Source organism: Scomber japonicus, chromosome 23, assembly GCF_027409825.1.
Source record: "Scomber japonicus isolate fScoJap1 chromosome 23, fScoJap1.pri, whole genome shotgun sequence".
Lineage (NCBI taxonomy): Eukaryota > Metazoa > Chordata > Actinopteri > Scombriformes > Scombridae > Scomber > Scomber japonicus.
In genome coordinates, this window is record NC_070600.1 from 9,636,379 (window position 1) to 9,654,846 (window position 18,468).

Here is an 18,468-nt window from a genome sequence, read left to right on the forward strand (position 1 = left end):
AACACAAATATGATCAGCCTCAACCAGTTTTAATCCCAAACTAATCCCTGTCCATCTAAAAATAGCAGCACTCCCAAAGAGGTGAATCATGTAAATGAAGCTGGAAGCAGCTCAGGTAAATGTTTCTTGATCCTGGTTTCAGTAAAACATGCACTGTATTAAAGTCAGTATGGCAACAAAACTCAGTTTCTGTATATGTTAGTGTCATTAGCTGGGTTTTAAATAGCTAATTTCACTTCTTCTGTTGTATTTGCGTCACAGTGTCAATTTTGAAAATGCTTGCCATGTAAGCGATATAAAGGAAGTCGCTCATATGACACTCAGCCATGGCAGTGTTTGCTCATGACCCCAGACTCCACAACATTTCTCCAACGGATACTGAGTCTCAGCAATTTTTCACAGCTGTTACTCTTTAGTTTTCCAAACAGCTCGCCAAAAAATGAACCTGTTGAAGGCAATAGATCTCTAACATTTTAGGCTTCAAGCACAGCATCAGTAAGTTGTTTTCTTTTTGTTTGTTTTTTTGTTTTTTAATTCCATTTTAACCAAATATATTCAAACAAATGCAGATTTAGCCCGTGGCCGTGTTAAAACTGTGTTTAAGAGCTCACCTTTCAGATAATTTTATTCACTTTCTGCCGTTTTTATTTCCTGACATTATCTTTACCTGGTCATGCATGTACTGTATTAGCACCAGCTTTTTCTGCTGCTTTTAAACCTTTTATTGGCAGATAGAATATTGTGTATATCTCTTATCAAATTGTATTTTTTGTAGCTTTTTCCCCCCCAGATTAGAGTTTCATGGAAACCCTGCATGAGAGAGAAGGTCAGTGCTATTAAAAGTGACATCTCCTGGCATGGCATTTAGCTAATCCCCCTCTCTGTGTTACAGATAAATGGTCTAGTTACTAGTCTTCAGAATGGCCAAAGAGACCCTCTAGATTTATATATAGAAGAGCTATCCAATTTTAGCAGGAGAACAGGAGTGTTGACAGTATTATTAATATGCGATCTGATGTAGAGAGCCTCTGTGGAACAGGAAAACGATTGTACTCTATCTCTCTCTGTTTGACTCACTTAGCATATTGTGTCATGCTGCGCTGTATCACACACTTGTGGCCCCACATCAAATGCAGAATTACGGACTGTGAGAATAAGCCGTCTCCCTCTCCATGCTAGGAAGGAAACCGTCAGTGTGGAAGGATGGACACTAAAGGGGGGGAAGGAACAGGGTGGAGAAAGGGTGAAGGTGTGTTACAGAGGATCATACATTATATACATAAGGAGGAAATTGGGGGGAAGGAAGGGAGTGACAGTCTGGTAAGCTCAAGTGTCAAAGGTGAAGGACTAGAAGGTATAGACAATAGAAAGGTGACAGCAGAGTACAGTACAGTACAGTACACTCACTATGTTTCAGTAGTGGAATTCACTCAGTACAGAATTATGTGAATGGTTTGAAAAGATAAAAAGTTGGATTACTTTATATAGCAAATTGGGGCATCCCCCAAAACCACATTGTTTGCCCTAGTTTTTAAAATTGAGATCTAGACTGTAGTGGCTGGTGGCAAGAGAAATGAATGACATCACTTGAATTATGCAGTGCAATGCGCAGTTAAATATCACATGAGTTCAAGGTATAGTTCTTAAATTTGAAGCAATTGATTGTTTGATTGATTTTTTTATTAAGGTGTTATGCACCAGAAGTGCCCAGCCCAAATGGGCTTACAAGACACTGAAGCAATTACCTACTGCAATATTCTGGAATGACTAAGGCATCTTAAACCAAATACTGAAGTGACTTAATCAATCAGGCTTTATTTGTGTAGCGCTCACACAGACAAAGTGCTTCACACAATATAACAATAACCCCATCCTCCTCCCATCCACGCACAAAGCAAAGTGCACTTAAAACTGCACTTATCAATATTTTCGTATACACAATGACATAAAATGACGATGTGTAATGGAAAAATGTGTCAATTATAGATGAATAGTCAGAGCATAGTCATCAAGCTCTGTACTTTCCCTCAGCTCAACACAGCATTTTAGCATCTTTCAGTTTGTTTTTACTGTCAGCGCTCCTATGGACCTAGTTTTGGTTTTAATGCTTTTGATCTGGCACCCAACAGGATGACAGACCAAGTTAACATCTAGATAATGCACATAGTGTGTCATTTAGAGGCTGAGGAGCAAAATAGAGCTAAAAAAAAAAAAGTTAATATTGAAAGTTCTATGTTTCTTTTTAGTCATTTTCTTTTTTCAAATGATATTGTGACACATTTGCTGTCACTATAATCTTCATTTTCAGTGTACAGTAAACCACTGATCCAGTTTCGCCTACACCACCCAGGGTGCATCGCTGTCGTTGCTCCTATTTATCTAATAGGTTTACAGTGGGCTGCGGATCTCCTGGCACTGCGCAGCATAGCCGGTGCTAAGCTGCTTAACCCATAGTAACCTTTGGCCAGCCTCACAGCTTTTCTGTCTCTTACGCACATGCAGACGCAGGCACACTCACTCTCCCTGTATTGTTTACATACATTAATACCTTTACAATAAACAGATGCTACAATTAGCAGATAAGGAGACGAGACACACTGAGTAGATGGAGGGATGGAAGTGTGTTGGAGGGGTCATATTACAAACATGAAGTAAGGGGAAAGAATCATATTTTGTGTTTATGATTCAAAAGGAGGACCAAAACATATCTAATTAAACTATTAAGCAAGTACATTATGTGTGACCTGGAGATAAAGTATCTCTTCTCTCAGTTGGAGCACACAGTGTAGCAGGCGGTGCTGTAGCTGCAGGAGGTGCTGCCAATGAATGTTTTATTAGCCTTAATGGGAAGAGATAAAAGACAAGAGTGAGATATAAGATTAGGTGAGGAGAGAGAGAAACTGGCAGCTAAATTCTGGTAATATGAGTCCCGGCTGTCTGCATAATGAAGAGCAGTGCAATCTGTCAGGCTGTGCAGCAGTCCAGATAATATTATTTTGTGTTTTTTAAGTTGGAGGCATACTGACCTTGATCCTCAGTGCTCACAGCCTGTGCTTTTATTATCAGTGGGTGTTGTTACCTAGCAGAGTTTTCCTATAAAATGTGGGTGTGCTGGTGTTTGAAGTGGTGTTACAGCTTAGAATGATGGAAGCCTCCACTCTGGTGACAGCTGCGGCCGGAGGTGTTATGTTTTCGGGTTGTACGCCCGTCTGTTCCTCCTGTTCTCTTGGGAGCGTGGTATCTCAGAAATGCATTACATTACTGGTACAAATGTCCACTTGGACTCGAGGGTGAACTGGTTACATTTTGGTGGTCAAAGGTCAGGCCCTGTGACCTCTCAAGAAACATTTTTGGCCATAACTCAAGAATTCATAAGCTGCTCATAACAAAGTTTCACTTACATCTAGTCAGATAAAATAAAGTGATGATACTTTATATCCAAAAGGTCAGCTTTAATGTGACCTCTGCAAAAACTTTTCTGGCTGCATTAAACAGATTGTGACCATATTTCACCTTTGGTCAGATACTGAATTGGTGTGAGTAATCTTGGGTGCCCACTTTGATACTGTGGTGTTTATATTGATCTTCTGTGCTGTCGGGTTCAAGATGTGTATGAATCCAAGTTTCTTTGTAGCAAAATCCATATCTGAAGCATTGTCTGCTGTCATGGCAACAACTTTGTTGATCAGCCAAACACGTGAACACATACAAGGCTGACTCTGCTTTCTGTTTCTTTCAGTGAACATACACACAGACGACAAAGCTGAGGCAAGGGGAAAGATATGTGTGAATAATAAGATAAACAACAAAAGGAATAGTTTTCCAAATACACTTGAACTATGAAGGTTTGCTTTAGCTGAGAATATAATACAGCAATACCTCTTTTATTAAATTCCTTCAAAGTCTTCATACAAATATTATGAGTCTGGACAGTGGACAGGCATGGACGTCAACTGCTACTTGACCAGTTGCTGAGTGTTTGCACAAGGTTTGAAGAGTCAGAGTATTTGTAAAGCTTTGAAACTGGCACCAGCTAACATTTCCGAAAACAATCGCTGGCATGACTCGGGTATAATGAGCTAATTGAGGTCTAAGACCTTTTAAAAAGAATCTGAGACTTCCAAGCTCCAATACTCGTCACAATAGTGTTTTGATTTTTGTTTGATTTATGACACAAAAAGAAACCACATCTTCTCATTTAAAAAATCACAATCCATTTGTAATTTGTCAAGGCAGGCCACAAACAAAGTGCTTGCAGGTAATCACTCATTTGTGCCTCTGCATTTGTCCCCTCTTTCATTGCCTCCCCTCCTTCAATATTAATGTGTCCTTTTAGTCAGGGGGACAATAGGCCGAGAGGAAACACTGCTGATGTTGCACCCCAGGCTTAGAAAGCTCTGATACCTGAAACTACTTGATGCTAGAAGCTGACTGACAAGGAGGAAGAGTAGGGGAGTGGTGAAGGTGAAGGCAGATGGATTAAGGGAGCGATGGAAAAGAAAGCCATAAACAAAGGCAGGGCTTTGATAAAAATCAATTCTGTGACTTCACACTCAAAGTTGAATTATTGACCGCCTTTGTATAGTTGTACTGGTGATCTTTTTTTGTTGATTTACTGCTAATAAATCACAATAACATTTAAGTGCTGGATGAAATGTTCCACTTGAATTGCCCTTTTTATGACCATGAATATCTGTGTGTTTGTCTGGCTTCGCCATTTTCACGTCAAGATTTGTGATGCTGATGTCAAGTATTTGTGGGTTGTTTTTTTTTTTCCAGAGGAGGAGCTGAGGAAGCTGCGGGAAGAGACGAATGTGGACTCTTTGCGGCAGGAGCTGGAGAGAGAGCGAAGCAAGCGGCTAGACTTGGAGCAGAAGATGAATGAGGTGCTCAAATCCAGGTGAGTCAGGAAGACGGAGAGCAGAGTTAAAGCGCGGAACGGAGGCTGACAGGAGATGAGAACTAAATGTGCAATATGGGAAGTAATAATGATGAGCGAACGACAGGAAATGGTGACTAACTTTGCTGCCCGGCAGAGTTTATCATGGGTTAAGTCAGACAGGAGCTGTGGGTGTGTGTGTGTGCGTGTGTGTGTGCACGTGTGTCAGTCAGTCCCAGCGCTCCACTAGGTTCCTGTTATAAATAGAGGCCTCACCAGCTCGGTAGGCGGGGAATTCCACAAGGAGGTGTGTGTGTTTGTGTGTACGTGTTTTGATGGAGATGGAAAGAGAGAGAAAAAAATAAAACAGCATCGAGTCACGCGCCAGTCCATGTAGCCAAGTGCACGCTGCCACACCGTCGCTATGTTGGTGATGGGAAAAGCTTGTGTCTCTTGGCACACTTAAAGCCACCCCTTAACCTCATGGCAGGCACATACGACTCTGTGTGTGTGTGTCAGTGATCAGATGATGTTCCTGTGCCTGCCAATGGGAAATTCCACCGGTGCTCTCCAAGTGATTACCAGCCTAGAAAACACAGCCTCAAGAATGAACCGGCGTAACGGCACTAACGTACCGTGACCTGGGAGTTTTCTTCAGTTAATCCCTCATCAGCAGCAGCATCTCCACCCAGAGAGATGTAGATGTAGGACAGCAGATTATAAAACACACCGCTTGTCCTCTGTGGCTCGCATCCAGGTGCCAACGAGCAAGGCAGCAGAGCACGGTCGGGCCAAAATTAGAACACTCTGGTTTTACTAGGAAGTTTCCAGGTGTGACTAGAATAGGCTCCTAAATTTAGTCTGCACTATATCAGTGCACTGCAACACTTCAGATACAGATGGGAAACAAATTAAAGGAAAAAAACTACAAGCCAGCACGATGAAAGCAGAGCCTCCATATCATTGGCAGATATGTGTTCAACTGGGTTGTTGACTGCGAACACCATATTGGAGCTTATGATTCAGTCACACCTGGTATGAAAGCATAAAGCATTTGAATCCACTCATATATTCAGCTTTTTTTCCTTCATTCCTTTTTCCTTCATGTCACATCTGTATATAACTGCAGCTGCTCCTGTGTACAAATCAGCAGTAATGGTTATATGGTTATTAGAGCAAAGATTAGTTGATAAAGTTAATCACCAGAAAATGAATCAGCAACACTTTTGTTGAATTATTAATCTTTTTTAAAATGAAGAAAGCCACATTTCTCTGATTTCAGCTTCTCACATATGAATATTTGCTGGGTTCCTTTGTTGTCTATGGTTGTAAACTTTGTTTTTGTCTTTGGATGAAAACATCAACTGTAGTAACACATGCAGGCTGTTACTATTGTATTGTATAATGTAGGCTTCTTTGACGTTTGTTTTTGGAGCCTACAAATCTACATTTGAGCTGGGAGCCTTAGTGAAACTGACATGGGACAACCAAATTGAACTTTTCACTAATGCAGTGGTTGGAAACACCTGTTCATCAGTCAAAGAGATGCTTTGTATTCATACAGAGAAATTCACCCATAGTCTCTTATTAGTGGCCACTAGCAAGAAAAGCATTAAAGATGAAAGGATAGCATGCCCGCCAAAAGAGTATACATGCTTAGTTTCTTTGTATCTTTGTTTGTAAAGCCACTGCTGTGACATTTTAACACTGAGATAATTATATAGACTTCAGCAAAGGCTGTTTGAGACTGAAACATCTCGTCATTCCCTCTCTCTCTCTGTGTGTGTGTGTATGTGTCTGTCTAAGATCTTCAGAAGGTTGTTGAACTATCCAAAGCAGCAGGTCTCTTAACGTGAACTTCCTGACAAAGTGTCTGCTTGTAGCATCTGCAGCTCTGGTAACAGAGAAGTGAGACTGACATTTGAAAAATCTTTCTGTCTCTTTCGCTTTCCCTCAGGCTGGAGGACTCTCCGCCACAACCTCCCCGAAAACAGCAGTCGCCCTCTAACAATGGAACAGGTAAGACCCCGGAGGGAGAGAGGCAGCCAGCAAGAGAGAGTCAGGAAGGGGGGGTGAGTGGGAAGGAAGACTTTGACGTCTTTTAGTGTGGGAGTAAATCAAGACAACTATTTGTGTGTATTTGTGTGAGAAGGAGGATGTGTGCGTGGAAGGCTTGAAAGGAAGTGTCGGAAGTGCAAATAGGTTATTATAGGACATATAGAGGTATGTGGGGTGTGTGTGCTTTCATATGGTTAGTATACACTTGGGTACATTTTGAGTTTGTAATTTGTTGTTTCTACATTGCACCAAAACCTATTTTAGTATACAGGTTAGTTGTTTCATTAATAAAAAGCTGTACTGCCTGTGTGTGTGTGTGTGTGTGTGTGTGACAGAGAGAGATGAAGAAAGGGAGCGAGACACAGAACGGTTTATTTTGGAAAATGGGTTATGATTGTAGATCACTTCATCTAGGCCAGTACATCATTGGACTGCTTTAACTGAGTAAACTACAAATGAAAATGGCTTCTAACACAATTTCATAATCAGCACCAAGATACTGATAATGACTGTGCAGCAGAATAAAATAAACTCTGTCGGAGCTTTCACATCACTGTAATTACATTGTCTTTTCTTTTTTGTTTATTTATCCTCTCAGTGACTTGAACATACAGGGTGCTCCTTTTTTCTTTTCTCTCCAGCTGCACATTCAGCTGTGGTTCTGCAGCTGCATTAGTGTCCATTAGTGTGGGACATTTGGGTTATGTTCTTTGCACAGGGGTATTTCAGCATTAGTAACTAAATGTTACTAGAAATAGTACAGTGTTGCAATAACATTTAGTTCTACCACAATCTCTGGATGGTTTGACATCTTATCATGGAAAAACATACATGTACAAGCAACACAGTTAGCAGCAGAGCCGCTAATACTGTTTAAGGCTCTAATATACACGCATCTCTGCTACCACACAGTAGATCCTCCAGTCCTGAAGAGATACAATTATGTAACAGTATTGGTTGATAAGCTAGTTAGCTGTGCATGCTAAGGTTTGCAGCTTATTATGTTATAGCAGATAAATACAATTGAATCCATTCCGAGACTCTACCTTCCACTACCTTTGCTTACTTAATATCTCAATAACCACAGCACCAAACAATTACTCAAGAAACAAATGTTTTTCATAGATCACACATAACATAATCTATCTGTTCTGTCTTTAGCGGAGAAGCAGCAGCCGCAGCAGCAGAAGGAGGTATGGAGTTCGCGGCTGCAGAAGTGGCTGTACGAGCGCTTCGGGGTTTACATCGAAGACTTCCGCTTCCAGCCGGAGGAAAGCACCGTGGAGACAGAGGAACCGCTAAGTGCTAAAAGGTGGGCATCAGAGCTGCTCTGGAACAGCACCTCAAATGTCCGTCCTCAAGTATTGATTTCTGCACTTGTTCAAGGAGATGTGGAGTCAGACGGCCAGACAGCAGCAAGGGAATACTAAAGATATCGTACTTAAATACAGTTATCATCAACAGTGTCACAGACGTCATCATATGAATGTGCACTTTTGATAATAAACACAAATGCAGTGTACTGTTTGTATTTTAGTGTACTGTAGCATCCTTGAACTGTTGCACTGTGTTGGTTGCCAGAGGAGACAAGTTAAATAAAAAAACAAATTGTACAGAGAGAAATATAATAGGACAGAGAAAGGAGGCTCTTTTCTCATTTATTTTCTTTCCTCCTCTGTAAAGGCGAGTGAGTCATGCCAGGATGATGAAGGCCAATATGTCATCACCGCCTCTCTCACATAAAGCAGCATTTTCTCTGTGTGCCCGCGTACATGCAATCATCTGCATGTGTTCTGACCTTCATTTTTCTTGTGTCTTCCATCCAGGTTGACAGAAAATATGAGGCGACTCAGTGAGTACTCAAAACACACACAAACAGACAGCTACAGACTGTTAGTTCTAACTTTACTGTTGGTACATCGTTGGGTTTCAAGTAGCTCCTGCAAAATTCTGTAGGGCTATAATATCGACCGCAATAAAAATGATGGACTACACACTCACACTTTCACAGTACATGATTTTTCCTTTCCACATGAAGACATTTAATTGATTTGGATGGATCTATAACAGATGTTGAAAAGTGTAGGCAATGGTATTAACATATATTTTTTGGGAATGTACCACTAGAAGGCCATACTTCTATACAATAACTTATTTCACCAGTCAGTTGGGAACAAACACAAAGACAAAAAGAAGAGGAAGTTTGTTGCACTCACACACTTGTCTCACAGCCGGCTGTACATCGAGTCCAGTGTTATTTTTCACTTCTGAGTTATTGACCCAGGAAGTTCGCATCTGTCAATTATATTTTAACACACCTTACCAAAGTGTGTAGCAAAAAGCCTAGAAACTAGTTTTATCTGTCAATGAACTGAAGCGGGAGGATTTTCCAGTTCTTTTGTTTTTTTCTTCAACTCTAACTCCAGCAGCAGCTACAGTGTCTTAAAAGTAATGAAGCTGCAGACTGCCAGTAAGCTACACTGTGTCAGCTTTGAAATGTTGTTGTGGGTTTTTTTTTTCTTTTGTTGGTTTGTTTATGTTTTTCCTTGGATGCACACAAGTAGACACACAGGGGAGGAGAAAAAAAATACTGCAGGAGTTGCCGATCCTGCTTTTGATTTTGAAGGTTTCGATCGATTTTCAGTTTAGAATTGAAATGATGACACCTCCACAATGAACACAGTCCTATATTGCCTCTTTTCTTGTATACACTGAATGAATCCCTTTTATTCTTGTTTTTAGAGCGAGGAGCCAGACCTGTCACCAACTTCTTAAGGAACCTCTCCGCCTTATCTAATTGGCACTCCGTCTACACCTCAGCTATTGCCTTCATTGTGAGTGTTCACATTTCCTTCCCATCATTTCTAACACTCTATTCTATTATAAATTCGATTATTTCAGCTGGTTATCTCGTTTAGCCCAATCGGTTTACACCTCTTATTACGCAACAGTGAATAGAAAAGAATGGCAAGGTAATTTCTGCTCCGACAGATTGCAGACAGGAGAGCCCTCATCAGATCTTCTTTATTGTCCACAGTCGGTGATCATGCTAAATCATCTTCAACCCCATTGATTGTGGCCACACGTGCCAGTGCCATCTCATTTTGTAGTGATGATCCCGCTATAGTGTTGACAGGAGACTCTAATAGCATCTTCCACTGCCAGTAAAGTCACCGTAATTAAAAGCTTTGAGTCAGTGTCAGAATGAGCCAGCCAAATCATAACTGAAGGAAATCTTTATTGAGGTCTTGTCATCAGTTTGTCTTTCTCTCACACATAAAGATACCCAGTGCTTTTTTTTAAGTAGAGGCCTGTCAAATAAACTAGATGGGACAAGTATGTCGTAAAACTGTAATTTGAATTGAATATGTTGCTGTAAACTGTGATCATCGCTGTAAAATAAACAATAAACCAAATGTTAAACTGTTCTGTTGCAGATCTACATGAATGCTGCTTGGCATGGCTGGGCCATTCCCATGTTACTCTTCCTGGCTATCCTGCGCTTGTCCTTAAATTACCTCATCGCCAGGTACAACTTTTCTCCTCGGTGGACAGTCATGTTTTAGAGTGACATCCACTGTGCCATTTTTAACTTTTTTTTGTCTTTACTGTTGCAGCTGAGTTTCTGTGAACTCACCAAAATCTTTAAAAGTGGAGCATTTTGGAAATGGGGTCATATTAGTAATTGTCAGACATCTGTCTGGACTTGGAGCTTCAAACTGGGACAGCTGGTCAACTTAAACGTGATCAAATTGAGGACTTGCGTAATTTGTGGCTTATTTTTCACCTCATCTTCTTCTTTTTCCAGAGGTTGGAGGATCCAGTGGAGCATTGTGCCTGAGGTCTCGGAGCCCATGGTGAGACGACTTCCCACTGCTTCCTGTTTTCTGTGTTTCAGTAGGAAGAATATATGAGGGTGAGAGGTTAATGTATAGTCTCACTAACTTTTTCACTTTTTTTCGTGTTGTGCAGGAGCCTTCAAAGGAAGACTTGACTGTATCTGAGAAGTTCCAGCTTGTACTTGATGTTGCACAAAAAGCACAGGTACAACATGTTACCACTCATACTAGTGTGAGAAGTAAGAGATACTGAAACTGAATGAGTTCACACAATGTTTCAACTCTCCTTGCAGAACCTTTTCGGTAAGATGGCGGATGTGTTAGAGAAGATAAAGAAGTAAGTTTAATTAGTTGTGTATTCCTTTTTCTTTTTTTTTTTTTAAAGCAACACTCAAACCTTTAGACCATATTGACATTTCTCTCATCCCTGTGCTTGCGCGTGTGTGTGTGTGTATGTGTGTGTTTGTCTGTCAGCCTCTTCATGTGGGTGCAGCCGGAGAGCACTCGGAAACTTTACATCTGCCTGTGGGTGACTTTCATCACCTCCTGCGTCCTGCCATACAAACTGTTGGGCTTCATGATGGGTAAGAGACACACACACACGCACACACACACACACACTCACACACAAAGCTTCTCTATCCTCCTGGACTGCTGTACATAACTTCACGGGATCCCTAAATGAATGCAAATACTTGCACACAACCCAGCGCACACAAACAAATGCATTCATGAAACACTTGTGTAACCGTTCTCCTTTTCACATTGAGGGGCAGCTATAGGCTGTTGCCGATCTGATGATATTAGTTACTGCTACAGTATTTCTTGTTTACAGAGTTTTTCTAAATGACCGTGGGCTCATTTTTCCTCAGAAGATGCTCAGAGAAATAATAGCTGTACAAACAATGGCTGTGTTTATTCAGTCAGCTGTCACTTTTCACATGAGCAGTGAATGCACTTTATTTCTACTGTAAATGAGTCAGAGAACCAAAATGAGGTGGTTGATTTCTGCATTAGAAAGTAGCTGTTGGCATTGTTACCAAACATATGACATCTGCAGCCAATCCAACAGAACTGCTCACACCAGATTTGTGGCCTGAAACAGATTTGATTGGGATCCAAAAGCTTTTTCAATTCGTTTGTAGTTTGGAGTGAGTTTGCAGCCTGGTTCCAAACTGCTTCAGTGCCAGCCATCAGATGTGTGATTCAAACAGAAATGTTGAAGAAACAACTGACCAATTAGAGCTTTGTAGATGGAGATAAAAATGGGGATGTTATCGTCTTACATAACTAGCTTGTTTAGGAAGGAGCTACATTCATGAAAGTAGCGAATAGGCGGCTGAGTATAATATCAGGCTGAATGAATGAAGCAAGGCAAAATGACAATTCAGCTATAGGCCTTTATCACAGCAATCATTTTGACATGCCACAGGAGGAAAAGAACAGATGTAATTGGAGATTAATGATGCCTCATTTCCATGTAGCTGCTCCAGTTTTAGGATTCTGGTTTCGTGCTGACTCACGGTCACACTGACACAGCTTAATGGCACATTTAAACAGGACAGAACTATCATTAATGATATTACTAACATCTGTGCTTTTCCTGCAGGGCCCCTGTCATCACAGGTGTTATGGTAAAAAGTTATTAAAGAGACTTAACTCTTGTAATATGCGCAACATAACTCAAGGCTGGTTTTTTTGTTAATAAAGACAGTCAGAAGGGCTTTCAACCACCCTTCAATATGCAGGAAAATAGTGAAATGTGGAGTTAATTGAAAGAAATATTACTTTCAAAAATTTTGAATGACGTCAAGGATATAAAAGGCTGCACCATGAATGCCACTGAGATTTAAAAACGATAAAAGCTTTGAACTTTGAAATATGAAAGCCTTTAACAACTAAGATGATTGGAGGCCCACAACTTTGCTGCACATTACAAGTTATTAGTTTTCTCCTCTCACTGCCACTGCCTTGTCCTCCCCCAGGCCTGTACGCCGGTATCAAGTTCTTCATCATAGACTTCCTGTTTAAGAGCTGTCCGAAACTGCGGGACAAGTACGACACGCCCCACATCGTGTGGAACAACCTCCCCACCGACCCCCAGCTCAAGGAGAGGACCAACGCCACTGTGTCACGGCGGGTGAGGGGCCACAAACACACACTGCATCTACTTATTCATTGCCTTCTCCTGCATACAGACCATTTGACAGAGCTTAGTCTGAATCCTAAGACAAAACAGTCACATATGTGTGTATAATGCACAGTGCAAAGGATTATTCATGCTACACTAATTCTCTGTTCAAGCCGTCCTCGTTGCATTTGTTGAGCAGCTACTGCAGTGATGCCGTTTGGGTCCATTGGAGCTTCAGGTTCAGTGTCATTAGAGATAAAAGATTTTTTTTATTTAAGATAGCATCAGTTCCGCCAGTAATACATCAAAAATCCTGCCACTCACTGTTATGACGCGCCATCGCTGGGTTGATAACAGAAAAAGGGTGTTTCACGTAGGGGTTGAATGTGTGAGCTTGTGTGTCTTTGCTGTGGCATCAGTCACAGGTGTCCTCTGTCGTTTTCTCCCTCTCAGCTGTCTACCTCAGAGAAGGTAGGTACTTTGGTGTGTCTCCCTTTTTTGGTTCCTCTACTGTGCCTGGGTGTGCTACCAGCTCACCTCAAAGCGTGTGTGTGCGTGTGCGTGTGATGCGTGAACACACCATGAGGCTGGCCCGCTAGTGTTTGTGTAGAGAATGGATCAAAAGGTGTCAAACGTCGAAGGAACAGATTGACACTTTTGATCCATTGTCACAGATGCTTTGTGAGAAGAAGTAGCAGCGTGTTTAATGAGTAGTTAAAACCCACATAGTATAGTGTGTTTACATTGTTATTGAATATTAGCTGAGTAAATCCTCCCTGTCCCATAATATGTAGAAATTAACCCCCCGAATGTCATCGTTGGTAGCTTTTTTGAAATGTTGGTTCATTTCCTACAACCATATCATTATAAGATAAAACATTTATGCAGAAAAAGACTGATCAATACATAAAATGATCTCTTTGACTTTCATTTTTAAAGTATTATTTGGCCTATAAACTGGTCATGTTTGTTGAGTGAATGATGGCCTTATTCTCCGCTTTGCACGTCACACTTGAGCCTGCAGCAAACAAGTGCACACAGAGAAGCACAGAAGAGCTGCTTGAATATCGGCCACTTCTCTCAATAATCTCTGGGAAGCTGTAGTCCTGTATGACATCATGTACAGAAATGCTTAATGTTAAATATTTCTCCGTCTTCTCCCTCCCTCCTCTCCACCCCACGTGTCCTTCTCGCCTCTGTTTTTGTCACCCTGTCTTGTTTTCTCTCCCTCTCCTCCCCACTCCTCCATCTCTCTCTCTCTCTCTCTGTCTCTCTGTCTCTCTGTCTCTCTCTCTCCAGGTTCAGCCAGTGGCGTCTCGGAGCAGCCTCGCCACCGTGCCGTGCGGCGTGAGCAGAGAGGAGGAGGCAGGTCGCTTGCACAGCACCAAGAAGGGAGCCTTCCATGAGGTCTTCAATCTGTCGGAGTCGGAGCGCCCCCTGGCGGGTGAGACGGCTTACTGTATCTGTTTTTATTTGCACTGACGTTATTGACATTTAACTGCATTACAATTTGCACAGCTCACATCTCATTTGTCATAATAAATTGAAGTTATAAAATGTTTTAATCCACCTCTGTAGTTGAGGTGATAGAGAAAAGATCAAATCATAATATCTTTTTTATGTGTGTTTTCAGTATGTGAGAACGGCTGGAGGTGTTGCCTGATAAACAGAGACAGGAAGATGCCCACTGACTACATCAGGAATGGAATGCTTTATGTCACAGAGAAGTAAGTGGGACATCTTTCCTCAAGAGAGTATCTTTCTTCATTAACACAACTCTCTGACTGCATGAGAGAAAAAATAAGTTTTTAAAGGTTCTGCATCTTATCATCTTGTTAGCAGCTACACCACATCTTCTCTACGTCCATCTCCCTCCCTCTCTCTCTCTCAAACGGGACAGCCTCCCTCACACCCCCCGACAATATCCCTGACCTTTAAATCTCTTCACCTCTTTCTTTGAATGTGTATTTGACAAGAAGTTCCCTTCAGTTAGTCGTATGTTTTCTGTTTACAGTTACTTGTGCTTCGAGAGCTCCAGCTCACGATCCGGCTCCTCCAAGAAGAATAAAGTTATCAAGCTGGTGGACATCACTGACATACAAAAGGTAATCACTCTTCATTAAACTCCAAAAATGTTTAAAAAGGGAGCAGGAACACTTACTATGGACCATTATGTGGAAATGAAGAGTTTGTGATTTGATGTTTAACATGTTTTAATAATATGTGGTTTCTCTCTCTCTCTCACCACAGTACAAAGTGCTTTCAGTCCTACCAGGAAGTGGGATGGGCATCTCTATAGCGACTCCTTCTACTCAGAAGGTACAGTATGGAGGGACTGTTGTATAAGACAGCCATGACACCAAAACATGCCACAAAAACACAGATACTATACACTGAAATCAGTTTAATGTATTAAAGAATTCATAAGCGATAGAGAATAGTTCCCAGCAGACTGAAACATAGTTAAGATGCACACTGTAAAGATGTATACAAGGATACACACTATATACCTGACTGGGCACACTGGCACCCCCGAGTGGAAACACGAAGACACTGGAAATTCAGAAATGTGACCATGTGATGGAGTAAATTCATCACTTAAATGTGTTCTTGATTATCAGTTGAAGCAATGAGCTAAGTGATTACTCACCACTGTCTTTAATAGTTTTCTAATTATGATTAATTACTCCCATGTGCTTTAATTCATCATCAGTGACCATATCATCTCTGCTTTGTGCAAAACTCATTTCATTTAGTCTCAATCAGATAATGTGAAATGTAAGGAGAGAATATTATTATATAAATATTATGTGTGTGTCAAATATGTTATCTTATTCCTCTGTTGTCCACAAACTATTAAAAACACCGGGTCACATGATCCTTCTCCCTAAAGATTACTGTCATGTCAGTTTGTTTAGAAACCTCCACAGACTAATTAACAGTCATCATGTTTTCAGTCTCAGGAGAGAAGTTATCTCACATGCTGTACAGAGAACTTCTCTCCTGAGACTGAAAACGTGATCACGTCTTTTATTAGTGTTAGGAGCTGTTTCTAAACAATCTACAGTAACTAAGGAACATGTCACCCAGTGCAGCGGTGTGGCTCATTGACATGTTTTTAATCGTTTTTGGACAACGGAGGTCTACGGCACAATGTGAGGAATAAGATTTATCAGACTTTGGATACACACACACAATACCTTTATTCAGAGCCAAACCAACAGTTCATTGTTGCTTTGGCTCTGCACATACAGCCAAATCCTTTTAAAAACCCACTGGGATTATCTGAAGAAATCCATGGTCACAAAGCTGGAAGCGGGACTGTTTTTCTTGGCTGGAAAGTTTTGACATCTTGGCAATTTCTACTTCCATGTTAATCACTCAGCGTCTCTGCCTCTTCCAGCCACTGGTGTTCGGTGCCATGATCCACAGAGACGAGGCTTTCGAGGCCATCTTCACCCAGTACATGAAGATCATGACCACCACCAAACCGCCGGCCAACGCAGAGCTGTAGACAGCCTGCGTCATAGGCAACACATCTCAAATCTGGGGGGCAGATAGAGCCTCCTTGAGTTTCAACTGGACCGGAAGATACTTTGAAACACAGCACTCCTCCTCCTTCTTGCGACGGGCCTCGGCTTCCTCATCGACGCTCACCGCCCAGCTTTTTGATTGACGGATTTCCTGTTTAGGCCACGTCGGAGGGGGTGATATGTGGGCGCATCAGCTACACGTGTAGTTTGGATTTAGTGATGACACACTTCTTGCAGGGGGGCGCCAGGGGGGGAAAAAAAACGGGACAAATTCCACCAACTGGATCTAGGAGGAGCAAGGATCGGTGTGGTTTTTATCAATCAAGTGATGAAGGCCTGCGAGGGGCGGTAGGGGCTGGTTCCCCTATCCCACCTGACTGACCAACTGACTGGCTTCCTGATGTAGTCGTTTCCGTGTTTGCATGTGTGAGCGTGTGTATGTGTGGGCAGAAAAATTGTCTTAAAAGTTATGTCAAGTATCTCTTTTCTCTCTTTACTCGTCAGTCGGTGAAGAGACTTCTGCTACGGTAGGAAGAATTCAAAAAGTGCTCATACATAAAAACTAATATAAGTAAAAAAAACAACAATATCATAAAACACCTGGAAGATTAAAAAAAAAAAGGAAAAAAAAAAGTTCTTTAGGCTGCCAGACATCTGTAGAAACCAATATGTAAGTTTAGCTTTATAAATCACTGCGAAAAACAACTGTCAGTGTTGAAGTTTATAGAAGCTGGCCGATCGGTGCCTAGCCCAACAAAATTCTAGTCGTGTGAGCAGTCAGTGATTGTGTATTAGCTGTGAACATGTCAGATCACTATTTATCTGACACAAAGCCTTTCTGTTAGTTTACATTGCTGCTGTCTAATATTTTGAGTTTTTTTTCCTTCTTCTTTATAGACAGACACATCTCAGCAGCAACAGTACGTCTTTTTTTTTCTCAGTCGTCTCGTTAACACAAAATCTGCCGCGCTCAGCATCCGCTTCGGTGTTTGTAAGTGTGCGTAACGTGTAGTGAAATCTTCTCTTTTTCTTTTTTTTTTTTGTTCTTCTTTTTCAGAAATGCCTTTCTTTTCGTCGTCTTTTCGTAACAGCCTTTTTTTTGGGATGAGCAAACCTGTCCGGGAGCTGCTGATTGTGTCAGAAACGAGAGCACAAGCACTGTTAAGACGGTTTAAACACTGACTGCCATGTAGAGTAGAGTTTCAGGCACAGAGGAGAACACAAAACTCCCCTGTCTAAGCTTCTCATTTAAAGGCACAATCTGTAAATATATAGAGATTTTTTTTTTGTTTTTTGTTTTCCATCAGCGGTATTTCTCCCCTGCACTTTATTAGAAAATTAACTGGCATTCCTGACATTAATGTTGGCCAAAAAAAAAACAAAAACAAAAAGCTCATTACTTCCCACTAGTTACACACCCAATGGTATTTCACACATCTGTCTACTCGAGCCAGCTCAGGTTCTTTTCCCTGCTGGTGTTAGCACATTGTATTAATACAAGATTGACGTCTGCCACAGGGATGATATTTTCACGAGCCAGGCAATTTTCAAGCTGACCATAGAAAGACGAAGGTACTCTGACTTGAAAATGAAACAACTGGCCGACTATGTTCACATCACAGCTCACGAAGGGCCCCTCACACAATAAAGTGTTGACGTATAAATCCAACCCTGCTAGCAAAGGAGAGAACATCATATTCACGTTCTGACATGCCTAATAAGGTTTTTGTTTCTTGCTTTACTTTAGTAGAGTAGAGATCGACTTCTTCTGGGTGCTCTTCCACTTCCATCATCTAAATGTACGCTTTTTTTTCTCCGTCTGTTTTTTTGTTTTTTCAACAGTAAAGTCTGTGAAGTTAAATGGATAAAAGTCAGAACAGGATATTTCAGCGTCACTTTATTTTAAGACACCATTGGCAAGATTAAAGCTGGTATTTACTCTCGCCGGGTGGTTTGATATGTAGAAATATAATGCCAAACTACGTCAGACACTTTAATGTGTTTTTTTTGTGAGATGAATGGAGACGC

General features: G+C 41.3%; 1 protein-coding gene across 1 annotated transcript in view; it reads left to right on the plus strand.

Moving 5' to 3' along the window:
- Window positions 1-17,831, plus strand: part of gramd4a (GRAM domain containing 4a) — a 41,840-nt gene extending 24,009 nt beyond the window's left edge. The window contains exons 4-19 of the mRNA XM_053314028.1: window positions 4,780-4,900; window positions 6,837-6,898; window positions 8,099-8,249; window positions 8,764-8,789; window positions 9,680-9,771; window positions 10,375-10,466; window positions 10,746-10,794; window positions 10,910-10,981; window positions 11,070-11,113; window positions 11,251-11,360; window positions 12,762-12,916; window positions 14,207-14,351; window positions 14,541-14,634; window positions 14,922-15,012; window positions 15,158-15,226; window positions 16,311-17,831. Coding sequence (XP_053170003.1) covers window positions 4,780-4,900; window positions 6,837-6,898; window positions 8,099-8,249; window positions 8,764-8,789; window positions 9,680-9,771; window positions 10,375-10,466; window positions 10,746-10,794; window positions 10,910-10,981; window positions 11,070-11,113; window positions 11,251-11,360; window positions 12,762-12,916; window positions 14,207-14,351; window positions 14,541-14,634; window positions 14,922-15,012; window positions 15,158-15,226; window positions 16,311-16,421 — 1,484 coding nt within the window. The 3' untranslated portion in view covers window positions 16,422-17,831. The remainder of the gene's footprint in view (window positions 1-4,779; window positions 4,901-6,836; window positions 6,899-8,098; window positions 8,250-8,763; window positions 8,790-9,679; window positions 9,772-10,374; window positions 10,467-10,745; window positions 10,795-10,909; window positions 10,982-11,069; window positions 11,114-11,250; window positions 11,361-12,761; window positions 12,917-14,206; window positions 14,352-14,540; window positions 14,635-14,921; window positions 15,013-15,157; window positions 15,227-16,310) is intronic.
- The last annotated feature ends 637 nt before the right edge of the window (window positions 17,832-18,468 follow it).